We start from the raw sequence: 18,198 nt of genomic DNA, 5'->3' as shown, positions 1-18,198 counted from the left end.
GCTCGGGTCACTGTAGTAGTTATTTTGAACAATAAAGAAAAATCATCTTGTATTGATAACAATAAAATATGATGTACTGTAAATATAAAGAAAAACGTCTTGAAAAGGGGTCAACTGAGATGCCTACGTATGTAAATTACGTACTAGTTAACTTAAAAATATTGTCAGAACGGTACCTTAAGTCGTTTATAATAAAAGCAGTATCCATTATTTAATATGTCAATACATAAATTAAACAAAAGATCTATATAATTATACAAACACTTCGAATTTTATAAAGTATAATAAAAAACTACACATTCACTTCAATAACAATAAATATTATTATTCACTATGGTTTACGTAAATAGTAGAATTTTGACAATCTAGTGTTCATAATCTATGCGCAGTAGTAGGCCTGACGTTCTTAATACGATATTTTTAATTTACTTTAGCTTTGAAATTTTAATTTAATTTCACACTATATTTACCAGACAGAAACCTAAAAATCACAATTAATTAATTACTTATTAATTACTATTTATTAATTACGAAGTAAAATGCATTACATTGTGTAATTTCATTGCCTTAATAGTAACAAGCTATCGGCGACTGCATTTAGATCAAATAATAACCATACATCAATTGTTTTTGAGAAACGAAAGCTTTACCTTGGGCATAATATTACATATTATCAATAAAAATTAAATTAGACCAATTACCTTGCACTATATCTCTATAATAATACTAAGGTCCCTGACAGCTTCAAAATTTGATTTGAATTGAAATCAAACAATTAAGTAACCAAAATATTTAAAAGTGTACTAGGACAACAATAATCAAAAAATTTGTATATATCTGAAATCGAAAAAACTCTGAACCTGGCTTTTAATCAGATAATAAGGATTTTAAAAAAATATTAAGGCTTAAACAGTCGTACGAATTATGGACATACGTGTACATGTGGTTACTTTTTTTACATGTATATTAATTTTAAATTTATCATAATGTTAAAGGTTAACGCAAACTAAAGAAAAGAAAAATTATTAATTGCTAGAAAAAAATAATATTTGCAAAAATTGTTTATCGTTGTTAGGTCCTTTATGACATGTAACGCCTTTGTCTAGTATTGTTTAGAATCAGTACAGAAAATCAAACGTGCGTCAATCAAACGGACGCGTATTACGTACACACATAAAAATTATTAAGCTTTTAATACATTATGGTTTGAAACAAAGTTCATTAGCATATTATAATTTTGAATAATGCAATAGTTAATTAACAGCTTCAAAATGGAAAGCGTTGCTGTAAGTAAACGTAATATTTTTTTCATTGTTTGGCAGTTTTTAATCGCACAGCTGTTTACAATGTTTTTATCATTTCAGAATTTTTCTGTGTCCCTTATGAAAGGGTTTATAGACAGCTTACGTGGTGTTTCTGTACTTTTGTACCTCGATAAAGAAATAAATGAGAGAGCCTTAAGCCGATCACCTCAAACAGACTCCGAAAATAGCAAACAAAAACAGAAACAAGTGAAAATAAAACAGTAAGTGTTTACTTAAGTTGCTTTGTTATAGACTTTAGCACTATAACGCTGGGGATAGACCAAAAACCTTTTATTAGTAAATATACCATTTTCACTATTTTTTAATTAGCGTGGTATTTTAATGAGTGTGTTACTGTGCCAATTTTCTTGACCTTCAAAAGCTTATTTCTTTGTATGTTTAAAAAAATTAACATCCAAAATTTGTTATTAGAAATTGTCTAGGATACAGTATGTATAGAATAATTCTATGATAACAATGTATATTTGAACAACTATGTTATTGAAAAAATACTTATAGTGGCAAATTGTAACATGGCTGCTGTATTCAACTGCCCTTTACTAACCAGTCACAACATTGTACATAAAAGCAATCATTTAATACTGGTTTTCTGTGTGTCTCATACTTACATTATTATGTTATTGTCAAGTTATAATATGTGCATTTTTATTATAGAGCCTATGCATTTTTTTATTAAATGTAGTAATTGGAATATATTGAAATTACTATACACTACAATTTTAATAAATGGAGTTGAAAATTACAACTCATTTTAGTCTCAGGTATTAAACTATAAAGATTTTTTTCAAATCAATTAATCAGGAAATGAAACTAATTATAAACTATATTTGTTAACATTTTATTTCTATTTTTACATTTGTTACACTCAAGGACATAGGTCTGTTCGAGGCCTTTGACATCCAAGTTAGTTAGTCTAAGGTACTGTCAATCTTTATATTCTGCAAAGCACTTGAAACATCTTAAAATTTTGGGGTATAACAAAATACCCCTATGTAATGTAAAACATTGCACCATATTATGTCGGGAGAATCTTTCTAATAAATCAAAGAAGTCTTTATTTGGACCAATTAATATTATCATGTTTATGCTAATAGTTTCTTTTTATCTCTTTTGTATCATACAATTTCAATGCCATTTTGAAATTTCATGATTGCAGAGGTGTCACATATACATATTTGACTTTTTACATAAACAATCAATTTCTATAATCGACAATTGTGCTGGCAAATAGCCATGCATATATATGATTTGTATGTTATTAGAAATTTAAATCCTTCAAGAGGATATTCATGTAAGCAATAAACTTATTGCCTACACAAATATCCTCTTTTAAATATTCTTGTTCTTATTTATGCATTATTTTCTTTCTAAAATGATGATAGCAGTGGATTATGTTAATACCTGTCCCTTTTGAATACCCCCTATGTAATAATGTATAATATGCCTGACCCAGCCCATGCTATGGTTTCTTCTCAGAAGGCTTTTGGACTGTCACATCATGGAGTGAACTAAGGCTTTTGAGGGAGCACACAAGCTTGGTTACTGTAAAGAAGTCTAAGCTAAATCTTCTGTGTTCTGCAACATTCATTTGAAATCGGGTTAAGCTATAAATGCTAATGAGCAAATAGCATTTGTCAATGACAAAAAAGCACTTTTCCTTATTGATATTTTTTGTCAATTTGTGCTGTTTATTATAATGTTAATAATTAAACAAAGTAAAACAAAAGAATATTCAAATGCAAAGGTCAACCATGCAGTTACAACTAACTCATTTGAATGCATAAATCAGCAAAGTAACAACTGCTATTTTTAACAATGTCTTGGTGAGCACTAAGCTTCAGCACTTGGAGCATTGATGAAATGTTGCCAGATTATCTGTGTTCTATGCTCAATAATTCTCTCATCTCCTTTATTCCATTCAACTCACGACATCCATATGCAGATGTCATTAACCTCTTCAACCCGCAATAAGCGCTTTGATAAAACCTTTATAAAAATAGCCAAGGCTTGGAACAATCTACTGGTGTCTGTTTCCATCTAACTATAACCTGTGAGTATTCAAGTCAAGAAGAAATAGGTTTCTTCTAGGCAATAAATGTCGTCATCACTAAATATTAGGCGAGCCAGAAGTACTATGCTTTGCCTATAGTTGATAAAAATATTGAACATATATTAAATAATCCTTTTCTTTGATGTAAATCTTTATATAGAGAACCCCACAGTTTGGTCGCCTGGCCAAAAGCACTGGTTTGTTCAATCTATTTGTTTTAGGGTGACAAGTGGCGTGGGGAGGCTTCCGCTAGGTGGACTGACGATATAGTTAAGGTAGTGGGGAGGTCCAGGAATTTGGGCAGGAAGGGGGAATTTGGGTAGCAAGTTTATGCTTAGCCGTGGGTGTCTGTCTACTATTGTTTTTGTATAATTAAATGATTTCTATTGTTTCAGAGAATCTAAAGTACTTACAAGGGTGTTGCAGTCATGTATCCTAAATGGTTTTATATTTCTGCTAAGTATACTTGTTTTTGAGTATGCCCTGCTACCTGCAGTAAGGTACTTAGTGCTGGCCGTGTTTGGCCATGATCCTGGTGTTGCTCACAATGTCTGGGCCTGGATGCAGCCGTTCCTCTCCATGACCTTCAGGATGATTTGGGTGCTACCACTCTTCTTATTGAGTAAACTAGTCAACAGTTTATGGTTTCAGGTAACTTATTTTCAATAATTCCTCTGCCATTTTGTTATTTATATAAATATTACAAAACAAGTTAGTTTGGAACATCTTAAATCATCTGAAGTAGGGGTGGTTGGTAGGGTTGGGGTTCTAAATCAGTATTTAACATGCATATTTTAAATTATAATGCAAGTACATTTAAAATACATTGAGCAACTTGGCTAGTATCCAAAAGACATTATTCTTATTTGCATAAGATAGTTCACTGAAGTCATTTACTAAGTCTGGAATAACATATTAATATGTGTATAAATTAAATTTAAAATGTCTTTACTCACTATAAGTTTAAGGGTGACCAAGTCATTAGTCCCGTTTAATCCTAAGGCAAAATATATTACAATAAATATATTTACAGTATCTATGATAACATTTTTTCAACTGTCAACGTTCTATGGCTGGAATGATGATGATGAAATAAAGTACAGAGGACATTGTGTACAGGACATAGCGGACTCTGCGTACCGACACCGGCGCGGACGGCCCCAGTTCATGTCCAGTGTCAGCAAAATCATTGCTGACTCGCTGTTCAGTCTGCTGGTGCAGGCTTTATTTCTAGTTCAGGTAATATATGTACTCTTTATGTAGAAATATGTAATTAATTTGTTTTGTTTTTATATTGTCGCGAGATGCAGACTTAGAAATATCACGTACCGGCCTACCAAAAAAGCCGCAAGTTTTCGTCATAATTATACGTAGGTGATTACACACCAGCTTCGTGATTTGGCAATTAGTGTTAATTAAAAAATATAATGGCATTACATTTATTGTTTTTTTTTAAATCACATATTTAATGTGATTTAAAAAAAAACCTGAATTAGGTCTAGGTCACACGGTACAACTAAGAGGAAACTGTATGGCTAACTGAATTCAAAAAAGAATTTATTTTCGCCCTCGCAAAAAGTTTGTGGATGTATGAAAAATTCCCCCTGGCCAAGACAAATAGCAATAATGGAGGAACATCACAGAGGCTTTAATCGTTGCAAGTATCAGAAGGCATCCCTCCCACACGTAAAACCATAAAAGGAGTGTTTATGTCTGCAGATATTAATAACACAATTTAATTTTTACAGTATATGTTTAAGGCGGTGATTGTAACATTAGTAATGTTTATTACTAAAATAAATAAGATTTACCTTGAACACCGGTGACCACACAGTGTGAGTCTAGTTCAGACAGGTAAATCCGATAAAAATTGTATTGGTATTATAATGAAATTTAGCTCAGATATTTGAATAATTGTTTATCTGAAGTGACAGTGAACGGGTCACATCGCTCGATGGCCAATGGGAAGGAAGGTTTTTTGAGTAGCGACCACGATCCTGTAGATGCAGTTGGGTCGGTTTACCACTTGGTGGGCAGACAACATAGTCAAGGTGACGGAGTCTCTAGACTGTCTGACTCTGGCGATAGCGCAAGACTGGTCATCGTCGCGATATTTAAGAGAGGCCTATTCCTTGAAGTTGGCATCCGTCGGCTAACATATACATGTATTTAATGGAATCAGGCGTTACTTCGCGGAAGGAAAAGGACCAATATTTAGCCACTTCCGTTAGCACTAGCTTATTAACACTTAGCTATTAGTAGCTCCTGAAGATGCCCCGTGGAGGGGTGAAACACGTGTTGAGTGGTTTGGTGGTGGCGGTTGTGTGATTCGCGTTGTTTGCCGCATGCGCATTTATCAGCGGGCTGGCGGGCGGTGCATTTCATTGCACGACTACCACTGCATGTGCGGAAGTGGCTAAATATTGGTCCTTTTCTTAACATAAACATGAACTGAGTATCACATTCCAGAGTATGCTGGTGAGCATGCTGCCAATCACGTACGTCGGCGAGCTGCTGTGCCTGGTGCACATGTGTTTGTTGTACTCCCTGTACTCGTTCGAGTACAAGTGGTTCAACATGGGCTGGGAACTGCACAAGCGGCTAACCTTCATCGAGACCAACTGGCCGTATTTCCTGGGCTTCGGGTTGCCTCTGGCGGTGCTGACGCAAATCCCGCACTCCTATATCATTAGGTGAGTACATTGAGAATGTAATCAAACATGAATAATGGCTGACTATTTAAATATTAACATCAACACGTTCCGTACCACGGTAATTTTGTAGATTTTCCATTCACGCTGCAAAATAGTCGTTTAAGACGTATACTTTAAACTTTTTCAATACTGCAAACCTATAATTAAGGGGGAAAAGTTATAATTACTTACACATACGTGGTGTGAAGTTGTCTATATTCTATCCTACAATTCATTTGTTTAAGAATGTTTTATTTTTCAAACGAGAATTGCAAATGGCCAGGACGGAAATGCAGCGGGGGTCGTATACACCCTACATGGCATGGGATACATTAAAAATACGATAAATGTTTATATTCGTTATATTTACTACAATATTTTGTTATCATGTTTTTCTATAAGGTCAGATACTTATAAGACCTTTATTAGTTTTATCACGCGTCATTACCACAAGTTTACGTAAACATTATTATTAAGTAGGTTAAGTGTTCATCTTTTAATTTGATTCATTTCAATACAGAATGATTGGTGTAAAAGGTTTGAAATGTGTTGCCTTATAATACGACTGCAGAAACAGTTTAATTTTAATATGTAGTAATTCTAATTTTGATAACGCTTTTTCCTACTATATTAACAAAACTTCTGAAACTGTGGTCAAAAAATCAAATATTGGCTAAACAGTTTATGCAGCGGTTTGTGCCGCTGTCTTTTTGTAGTGTTATCGCTCGAGGCGATTTATATACATTCTTTTTATGGGGACAATTGACATAAAGGAAAAGTTAGTTTATTCCGTGCGTAATGAAAAAAACGGTACTACACACTGAAAGTACTACTGGTATTTTAAAGCTTAAGTCTAAAAGTCTGTAGTGTTTTCTTTAACCCGCTTAACTCCTCCTTTCCTTAAATCTAGATTTGTTTTCTTACGTGACTCACATGATAAGTTGCTTAGATCATCGGAGAACTTGAAATCGACTATGCCTGCTCATTCTACTATGTTTATGGAGAAATCTTTTACTGTTGTCGCTGTTAGGTTATGGAATAGGACCAATAACACGTGCTAAATCTCTGTCAGCATTTAAAGAATTCCTTGGCGTCTATAATAGGATATTGTGTAGCATTTGTAATTTATTTGTATTTATGTAATACCTTATGTATATATATATATATATATATTTATATATATATATATATATATATATATATATATATATATATATATATATATATATATATATATATATATATATATTCAACCTAAGCTGCCCTCTCCTTTGTCTCTCATCTCCATCGAAAGGATGTCTGGTAGAGCTTGCCTCGTGCGATAATACCGCCTTTTGTACCTGTATATCAATAGTTTCTTTTTTTAGTTATTGTCTATGGTGTACAAAAAGTGTAAATAAATAAATAAATGAGACGCCAAAACCTGTTAATAATTTAAAATTTACATCTTTCGTTATGTTAAAATTATCGTAAATATAATTGAGTGTATTGTGCCCTTCAAATAGTACAGGGTGTCCATCAATACGAAGTGATTAGTGATATCATTAATTATCAACCAAATTGTGATTTAATTGACGATAGATAGCGCGCGGCCAAAGTGCAATGCGTGACTGAATCGGAGCATTGGATTTCATATTAATGAGTATTATGCAAAACTCGATTGGCCAGCCTTCGGGAACTAGGAAACATGTTCAATATCCCTCTGTATCTTAATGAAAAAAACTCTTATTATTTACTAAAATGTTGTCTCATTCGAAAGTTCACAGTCGCCCAACGTGCTATGCTCAGGATTTATCGAACAAAAGTAACCAATATAGCTCAAGGGATCGACAAGTTGAAATAGTAGTAAGTGTAACTCACAGAATTGATAGTCGATATGGACGTCCACCCACAAGGGGGCAGACTACCCTATCAAGGTCTTAGACATGGATCTCCCCATAGACTTCCAGTATGACCGATTGGAAGCGGCCTAGAGCTACCTTAAAAAGGTCGTCTGTCCGCCTTTTAGATGTTCTCTTCTGCGTTGCATCCGCCGGTCCGTGTAGCGTATATAAAGTATATTTAACCCTTAAATGCATGACTTTAATACTTTAAAAATATATCTTGCAGATAAGTACACTTACGTAGGATGGACTTCCGCAAGGTAACGCCTGATTCCATTAAATAGATAAGTACACTACAATGCTGGGAAAAATAGAAAATCATATATTTTTCATACTTATTAAAAAAAACTTGTGTTGCAGATATACAACACTAAGTATTTACTACTACTTATGCCGTTTAAGTGGTGTGTTGTTGCAGTTTTTCATCATTACGCATTTAAGGGTTAACGATTTATATTTTTTCGCGGTTATTGATTTGATTGCAAATTAAAAATTACCGAGACGTAATTAACGAACTTGTTCCGCATTCGAAAAAGACCTCAAAGAATCTACATATGTATGCTGGTCATGGTTGATATCTTTTCGCTATAATATGTTGTAATCGACAAATCCCGTGTTTGATTTATTTAAATATCAGTACATTAAAAAAATGTGATTTTAACCTCCCGGGCTAATGTTTGAAAAGCAGGTGAATATTTTTTTTCTAGGTTGGTAGGACTGTCTATATGTAATTTGTCGAAAGTTGGAATATATTTTGGTACAATCGAACCATTTTGAAGGATGTTCTGTGTCAAAAGCGTCAATTCTCTATTGCTACGAAAATCGCATCAAAAACGACTGGATATCGTTACGCAACCACTGTATTACGAACGAAGACCTCATTCAAAGATTTGGTGCTTGAAAATCGTCGATTGACAATTATTGACCGCGCTGATAGTGTTGGAATATCATTTGGCTGAGCCCAAACCATTTTGAAGGGTGTTTTGTGGCTCAAACATGTCAAGTCTTGATTGGTCTTTTCGACTTTTTGCATAAAATGCTCCACTCATATCGTTCCTCAACCACTATGTTTGCTTGATTTGGCTCCGTGCGACTTCTGGCTATTCAGCAAATTCAAAAGGACAATGCGGGAACACCGTTTTGACAAGATCGAAGAAATAAAAACCATATCAAAGCTCTGTACCGGAGAAAGAATATTTCGACTGTTTCGAGTACTGGAAAAAGTGTTAGCAAAAGTGCGTTTTTTCGGACGCGGTTCAATTTTTTAAAGTATGAAATTGATTTGGAAGAATTAATAATTTACATTTTATAAATAAATTCATTTTCCCTATTTTTTTTACCTCGGTATTATTTGCGTGTTACGTGTTCATACTTCCTGCGTTAAAACTTAAATCTGAACTTACACATCAAATCTGCCTCGGATGAACAATGTAACTGTCATATGTATTATAATTTGATCATCGAATAAAATATTTCATCAATATGATGTCCGCTAAAATAGAAGCCCATTGCAAAACATAGGCTTCAGCGATCTCTTTTTAGTTCACGGACCCTTTCGCTCCTCGAACTCAGTGCAGACGAAGCTGTAAAAGCCTTAGAGCTAACAGTATTAACATCATCAGAGAAAAAGCAGAGCTAGAAGGGATCGGCTCAAGGATCTGTCTTGCGTGGCCTCATTCAGCGACTTCCATCAACCTAAACCATGTCGTCCACGCCGCAGCTGTTTAGTATACATGGCCTATAATATATAAAGTTAGACATTTAAATTTTGTTTACCAATGGAACTTTTCGGTTTTTCTTGGTTACCAATATAATATTGTATCCTAATATAAATATTCATTTGTTACAGTGGTTGTGTATTCTCTATTTTCTTCCCTGTCTTCATTCTGAGCGGAAATGAAGCTACTCCTGTGATAGGGAGGTGAGAAGTTTTTATTAATATTTATAACATGTTTGTGATACTTTGCTGTTTAAGAAATCTCAAATATTAAGGCTAGAATTTCATAGATAATAGTGGAGAAAATATGTGAAAGGTGTTACAATACACGCCCTACATGGGCGTACCTAAATTAACTTGGAGTAAATAAATGAACAAAGTTCTAATTCATTAAACAATAACTTATAAATAAATCCTATTACAGTGTGAAGGATTTTTAAGTAAAAATAGAGCTTGGGAATGAATTACTCTGCTACTGTAATAAAGATAATTTAAAAGTGAACACAAAAACACTCTTCTGAGTTTGTTATGAGGTCTTTTTAATATGGGCACATTTGAAACAATTGTAACTTTAATAGTTCGGTTCTTCTAAAAATCTCATGACGTATATAAGTAATCAATTTAAAAGCTCTTGTGGGTAAAATGATATGAATAAATGAATAACCCTCATTGCCCTGTTTTTTACAAGTTAAAAGGCGACATTATATATGTAATAGTATAAGAGATCAATTGAGATACTTTTTCATTTGGTGATCACTATAAATGGTCTACAGTGGGTGATTGCAGCCGCTTCATAGTTTTGTAGCAAAATAACTACAGACAAATAGCCTTTTAATATATGATTTTTAGTTAAAACAGTTTTTCTTTAATGGGTTATTCATTCATTAATTTCAGCCGCTACTCATCTACTGCAAGGGTCCATAGATCTCCCAAAAAGACATAAAAAAGTTACATATTTAGATGTGAGGCCTTACTTATAAAAGTATATAATAATGTTATAAACTAATTTACTTCTGCAGCGAATATCCCCTGAAGTTATTCTCACCTGTGGTAGCCATCTCCAACGGCATGTTCCGACTGGTTCGCAAGTCCGCCGAGGTCGACCGCACGAGCTGATATTGAAGCAGATCAATGCGCAGCTTATATATACATATATATGAATATAAGTGAGCCTACATATCGAGGCGTTTTCGTCTTAATCGTGACTGTAAAAAATTGTATGTTTTCGGTGTAACGGGTGTGTTTGAGTAAATATTATTGAATTTATTACGTACCTTATTTGATATTATTGTAATAAATTCTATGGCGTGTGATTATTTGAATATTTCCTATAAATCAATATAAGGTGGAATTTGTTTTTAATGGAATATATATATTCTTCATTATTATAACTATAGGGTAGAGGGTTTTAGCCATTTACTTTGTATATTTGACATTAAAAGTTTTTTTTTTTCGTTAAATCAAAATTATTTAATAATCTATTTCATTTAACCATACGTTCTAGAAACAATTGTATTTTTTTTTAAATTATGATTATTTGGTTTTATTTGGTACATATGGCAACATTGTTTTGCAGCAAATACAGATATTATATAGATTTCCATCTGTTCTGCGTTATATTTCTGTGCTAATTTTACCTGTAAATTTAAAGTTTTTTTTTATATTTCCTATATGCTTTATTTTTGTCCTCGTAAAGATTGATATTTTAATATTAACCTGCGTTGTTTAATGTATAGATTTCTATATGTATATATACATAGAATTGTGATATTTTGACTCTAATTAGTGGTCTGAATTCTTTTTCAATCTGTGAGACTATATAATTTCAATCCGTCAGTATAAAATTAAGTACATAAGAAAGAAACAAGTGTTTAATGTCACGTTATAGCAATCTTTTATCAGCAATGCGGTTTAGTTTGCGGAATAACTAGTAAGTGTTATACAGGGACGTTAGTGTATTTTCAGAAGAACGCAACAGCGGGAGTTCCCCTCTAGTGTCTCAGTGTGTGCGTTGGCAGGTGTGGGTAAGACCACGCGAATATGAGTGAAGACGTTACCTTGTGCTACTTCGTTCACGCGATGCGTCGTTTTAAAATTGTGATTAAAATAATTTTACATGACATTATATAATAAAAATGACTGAACAATTTATTTGATTTTTTAAATGCCTTATTTTCCTTGCAAAGTATGAACGGTAAGTAATGTTTAATAGGCACTGGTAGTGTATTTATATAATTTTCTGACGTTCACTGCTGGGCATAACTACCTCGTAGGTGTCTAATAGGAACTGGCAGATCCAGCGCAGGGAGTGGACCCCTACACACCACTACCACTCCAACCTGCCAATTTTCTGGGCTGTGTGGGTAAATTTTGCTTGTCTTTATAGGATTAAATAAAACAAAAAGTGGCAAGCGGAATGCGTGTTGTCAATATTTTTCTAAAAATAAATACAGATATGAATTAAATTGTATGATCTGCAAGTAAAACGAAAAGCGAATTCCTTACATATTAAACATGGTCACATATAAAACAATTACGAATTTAATGTAAAAAACGTAACACTAAAACCTTAAACTTAATTCAAAACGAGAGATCTGATTTATGAATACATATTTACTTGAAATTACAGTGTTGGCTTATTATAGAAATAACTTATCTTTTGAAAATATCACAAGGTGCAAAGAGTCGATTGAGACAAATATATGACATAATTTTTGTGCGAGCAAGGACAAAATACAGCCGCATGAAACTTAAAAAATGGCTTTTGTTAATTTATCTGTATGTAACTTGTTGAAGCCTCCATAAGTTTTCTGAATAATAAATTTAGGAAATAAATACACATTCATATATTAGATCTCTTTTTACTACAGTGTTACCTTTTATATGTAAACATATTAAATACTTAGATAAAATATCACATTTCAAAATCAATACCACCAGCATACATAAACTAATGTGCAAAAAATCTTTTACATAATTGGTAAAGCGAATGCTTTTAAAAGACAACCTAAATTAACAAATTCTTTTAATAACACGAAAAAAAAATGATTTAAACCAGGGTTGAGCAGCACACGGCCCGTAAACATTGTAAAATTGAATTTATTTTAATGACTCTCCCGTCAAATTAATCAGTTCTGAAGATTTTGATATCCAGAAAATTTTTTAGTAAACAATTTCCTTATAATTTTATGTGAAAAGGAAATTTCTGCTTTTGATGAAAGATGCAAAGCAATTATTTGTTTATGTTCGGAGGTAAGTATGTTTGCAAAAACTTAATTTCAACCATGAAATTGATGAGAACGATTAGAAAGCTCCCACTGCTAAACTTGTTCCATTTACCTTTTCAAGTAAATTCGTTGAAAATTGTTTTTTTTTTTCATCTATTTCCTTTAATACAATGTTTATTATAAACAAAGTTATGAAATTTATTAACAAGTGTAACTTCGTTTAAATTTAAATTAGGCTAAAATTAAAAAGTTTGCTCACCCCTGATTTAAACCATGGATTTGTAAGACTATATTACAATGGATATTTATTTCAACATAAACATAATTAATTCTATATTATTTGGTTACATTTAGATACATTTGCTCTAAAAGCTAATTGAGATCTATTTTTAAGATTTACATGAGCCAAGTTGATTTCATATTTATATTACGTACATATATTTGATATTGAAACCTATCTATGTAATAGATATGACGGTACGAGTGAATAATTCCTAGTATTATCCATCTCAATAATATGATAAGCTAGATATAGTATAATTTACATATAACTGAAGTTCAAAATTTAATTCGCTCAAATCTATTTTAATGCGGTGACTAGGCTGCGTAAAAAAATGTATTAAAAAAATCTTCACTCGTCACTACAAGAAACAGTTTTCGCAATAAAATAAAGTGTTATAAAAAATGTCTCATATAGAATACAATTAAATTTCTTACGAAATATCTAGTCATTGCTACAACATATAACCATTATCTTTGATAGTGTGACAATAGGTAAATTGTATGTGTGATTAACTTGATTTTTATTGAACATACTACCACATATTCGTTTAGAGTTATACAAGTTGTCCTTCTTAATATATTTTTAAATATAAAATCCCACAAAAACAGGTGTAAGTGAAATTGAAACATTTTTTTATATTTTCATTTACATCTCAATGAACTAAATAAGTATATGTTTATATGACATTAAATCAACGGGCCTAAATTTATATATTACATATAATATTAACGATAATAGAAGCCAATAAGTATAACTTTCATTTAAATTTATTCAACAATAAAATTGTCTATATAACTTATGTTTAACGACAAAAACTTAAATTACAGAGAGCATAGTTTAAATTTGTCATAACTAGAAATCAGATGTTCAGATGAATGTTTGTGTACAAAGCGTTGGCTTGTTATAGAAAGAACTTATGTTTTAGATAAACCCTGAAAGGCAAAAAGCTATACCTCCATGTGCGCATGTAGTTTCTGAAAATATTCCTATTGTAACTTCTCCTAGTAATTCCTGGCACAAGAATAACTTTAGCTGAATGTTAAGATATACTTCATTTTATATACGCCTTATTATTTATCTTATGTTGTAACTAACGAGAATAAAAATTATTAACTAATAATATTATAACACAATTTTAAATCTACATGTTTACCATCTTTTTATTATTGAAAGTTTTATAGTTATAATGTACAAAGTTCCTATATCCTATGTTTGTAAAGATAATTAATGACTACGGTTACCTATTTTTTATTTATTTATCTATCTATAAGTAAGTTATTGAAGCCTTCTCTATATTATAAAAACAGCTTTCAGTAAATAATACGCATCCAACTGTGAAAATAAAGTAAAACTGTCAACAGAATAGAAATCATGGACAACTTGAAAATTAGATAAAATTTGGAACAAAAAAAGGGAAATGAATACTAATAATAATAACAAATTCCATTGTTTAAAGAAAAAGTGAATTACATTAAATTTTTTATTCACCAAATACTTTATGTGATAACTCATATGAATGAAAAGTATAAATAAATGTTATTCTCATACAATTTTAAATCTACATATACATTCGTGTGTTACAGCTGGTTTCATAGGTTTTATGTACACAACTTCCTATCTCCTAGCCTAAACTATTTTTTATTTATTTATCTATTAGTAACTTATTGAAGTATATACGCGTCTAATTGTGCGCTTTTTCAATATTGGATCTCGGTTCATATCGGTAAGCAAAAACAAAATGAAGATGTTAGCAAAATAGGAATTTCGAACACATAAAGAGTTTGACTCTAACTGTAATATAAATAATAAGGAATAAAAATGCTAAATGCCATCTATTTTTGGATTATAGATGGTGTGGATACACAATAAGGCTTATGTGACGTAAGTTTAGTAAATAAGTAAGAATAACTGTTGATAAAAGTTTTAACAGGTACAAGACTAATGGAAGTAATATATGTGATAATTTAAAAATGGAAATCACCAGCTGAAAGATCTCTGCCGATATAAGAAACTAAATGATGGAATTAATATCTTTTATTCTTTATCTTATTATTCATCTTCTAAAATAAGGTAATAATTGGTTATATTCTGATAAAATTTTTAATCTACATATCATTTGTTTTTCATTGTTACAAAGTTTCTATCGTCTACAATTATTTAAACAAAATTAATAATCATGTGATAAATAAATTAAAAACTTTTTATCTAATATCGTGATCAAAAATTATGTTGAATATTTTTAATAAAATGTCTATTTATTCTTCAAAATCATTTCATCCCCTAAGTAATCCCTGTCCAATAAAATGCACATATGCCAACGCTGTTCCCAGCCCTCGAAACAGTCCAAATAGTCTTCCGCTATAAACATCCTTCTCGAAATGGTTTGAGCTGAACTTAATGATATTCCAAGACTCAGGTATGTATCTATTTGTCGAAGGTTTTAAATCAAAATTCAACCTTACTTTTTGATTACATTAGCATATGTATTTTGAATCAACAAGAGCAGTGTCACAATATAAAGCTAAAAATGAAGGAACAAATATGTCTACATGTCCTCCTATTTTTAGTAAGAAAAGGCCCAATATTCAGCCACTTCCGCACATGCAGTGGTAGTCGTGCAACAAAGTGCACCGCCCGCCAGCCCGCTGATAAATACACATGCGGCAAACAATGCACAATACACGTCATGACGGATTACGTTACAGATTTTTTTGCTAAATGTTATATTATCTTTTTATTAAATGACTGTCTTATTATTTATTTTATATATTAAGTAATATAAATTAATGAAATTGAAATACATTTTTTAACGTGCTGTTCAACCCTTATAAGATTTTTTTATCCTCTTAACACCTTATTGTACTTATTCCAATATAACTATACGCCTACATATTCATTGGTCGCTATTTAACGATTTCATATTTCTTATGTACACAAATTCCTATATCCTACGTTTGAATAGAAAAAAATATTATACTAATATGTATATGGCCTATTTTTTTAATAAGCACATAATACACTAACTAAATATAGACTTAAATAGTTTTCGCAGGTTAATTAAAACAGTATTTTTATGCGGTGAAAAATTAGAAAATAACTGCATAATAAAATTTCACGAACAAATTAATTCAAAACTTTTTAGATTTGTCACTGGCGCAAAAGAAACGAATAAAAAAAATAAAAGGCTGATCAAACCTACTTTTTTCGTTAATTACAACTTCTTGAATCATGTTCCTTTGACTTTGAATGTATATTTTCATATTCAATAGTATTTTGACACATTTAATTCGATTTATTTTTTAAATTATTTTATTGACATTTAACAGTTCGTAAAAAGACACGTTTATTAAAAGCATAGTGTATGTTAGGCATAACATAACTAGAAACCAGATGTTCGGATATAAGTTTGTCTAAACTCAGATTTTTACCCAGAGGCAAACATACACCTGCTCGTTGTATAGGTAGTGAGTACGAAATTTTTCCTATCAAAAGATTTATTTAACTAATCTTTGAATCAAATATTGTAACCTCAGTAATTTCATAGATTGGCCATCCATTTTTGCTAGTATCAGTAAGTACAAAACAAATTAGTAAATTAGTAGAAATAGGTAATTTGGACAAGAAAAGAATAATTTTTTGACGTAATAGTTACCGAAACATATTAGAATTAATTCTATATAATTCTATATCTAAAAAGAACTTTTAACTAGAATATAATTTAATCAAGTGGCCAGGGTGCAATGGAACCACAGAATATTACTTACGTCAAAGACTAACATATCACCGCCACGCGTTACGGCACGCGAGCATAAGTAACTCGATTTATATCTACCGCCTATCTATTGTCTAATATTAGAATTTGTTTAGTGCTAAAGTGAGTTACGCCATGACTGATTACGTTTCAGATTTTTTTACTAAATGTTATATTATCTTTTTATTATATGACTGCCTTATTATTTAACTTATATATTAAGTAATATAAATTAATAAGATTGTAATACAGTTTTAAATCTACTTATAATTAATTAACAATGAACATGTGCGTTCATTGTTAGTTTCATATTTTTTATCTACACAAGTTCCTATCTCCCATGTTTATATAGACAAAATTGAAAGTAAGCTATCACTAAAGCGCTGCACACCGTTTCCGGGCAGGCTTTATGTACTATATACAAATGAAAACTTCTAATTTGGGTCCAGCGGTGCAGGCTTGCGTCAGTGAACCAAATGTACAAAGCTAAATGGATATATAAGATAATACGCATTGAATGTTCGAAATAAAGTAAAACTTTAAACAAAGTAGCAATTATGAACAACTTTAAAATTAAATTAAAAAAAATGTAATTCAAAAAACTAAATGATGGAATTTATTTATTGAAAAAGTTAATTACGTTATAATTTATTCTTTAAATGCCTTATATAAATCATATATATTTTTATTCGTTATTTCAGTTTTATGCACACAACTTCCTATCTCAAAACCAAGCAATCTTTTTATTTATTTATTTATCTATTAGTAAATTTCTTCGGTAAAAAAACAAGTTTTTGAAATTAATTTCTTCAAGTCGAATCTCTGCTAACACCGGTGGATAAGAACCAATATAAAATTGTTAACAGAGTAGTAATTTTGGACACATACATAATTAGTTAATGAGTGTAATACAAACACCTAAATGATGGAATTTGTTCAATGACAAAGTCAATTACTTAATTTTTTTTATTCACTAAATGCCCTATTATTTATCTTAAAGTATAAACTAATTATATTGTAATAAAATTTAAAATCTACATATGCCTTTGTTTTTCATAGATAGTTAAGTTTATGTACACAACTTACTAACTTACTATATCAAAAGTTATTGGCGACCACTGTCTCAATTTTAGAACAAAAAACAACTTTAGATGCAATTGTTTAACAATTATGAATGTTACGTTACTTTTTATACTCTAAATGCCTTATTTATCTTTAGGAGTAACTATAAAGAAAACACTATATTTAATTATATTTTAACACTACAGA

General features: G+C 31.2%; 3 protein-coding genes across 4 annotated transcripts in view; 1 reads left to right on the top strand and 2 right to left on the bottom strand.

The window, feature by feature from the left end:
• The window catches only part of LOC137933072 (ATP-binding cassette subfamily G member 4), a 51,560-nt gene extending 51,262 nt beyond the window's left edge, over positions 1-298 (bottom strand). The window contains exon 1 of the mRNA XM_068776828.1: positions 177-298. Coding sequence (XP_068632929.1) covers positions 177-208 — 32 coding nt within the window. The 5' untranslated portion in view covers positions 209-298. The remainder of the gene's footprint in view (positions 1-176) is intronic.
• Ent1 (Equilibrative nucleoside transporter 1) overlaps positions 1-18,198 on the bottom strand; it is a 466,176-nt gene that overhangs the window by 428,526 nt on the left and 19,452 nt on the right. The window lies entirely within an intron of this gene.
• tank (EI24 domain-containing protein tank) lies at positions 1,139-11,216 on the top strand. Of its 2 annotated transcripts, XM_068776455.1 has the most exons (7): positions 1,139-1,286; positions 1,365-1,525; positions 3,771-4,026; positions 4,495-4,614; positions 5,845-6,068; positions 9,801-9,872; positions 10,688-11,215. In XM_068776455.1, the coding sequence occupies exons 1-7, from the start codon at positions 1,272-1,274 to the stop codon at positions 10,782-10,784; spliced, it is 945 nt and encodes a 314-aa protein (XP_068632556.1). In that variant the 5' UTR covers positions 1,139-1,271; the 3' UTR covers positions 10,785-11,215. The 2 variants fall into 2 exon arrangements, with proteins under 2 accessions (XP_068632556.1, XP_068632555.1); XM_068776454.1 differs by lacking the exon at positions 1,139-1,286 and having other exon boundaries at positions 1,347-1,525; positions 10,688-11,216.

Source organism: Battus philenor, unplaced genomic scaffold (assembly GCF_028537555.1).
Source record: "Battus philenor isolate CCGP_79_NKW_IND1 unplaced genomic scaffold, ilBatPhil1.0.hap1 SCAF_12, whole genome shotgun sequence".
In the NCBI taxonomy this organism is placed as follows: domain Eukaryota; kingdom Metazoa; phylum Arthropoda; class Insecta; order Lepidoptera; family Papilionidae; genus Battus; species Battus philenor.
This window is presented reverse-complemented; position numbering and strand designations above follow the sequence as displayed.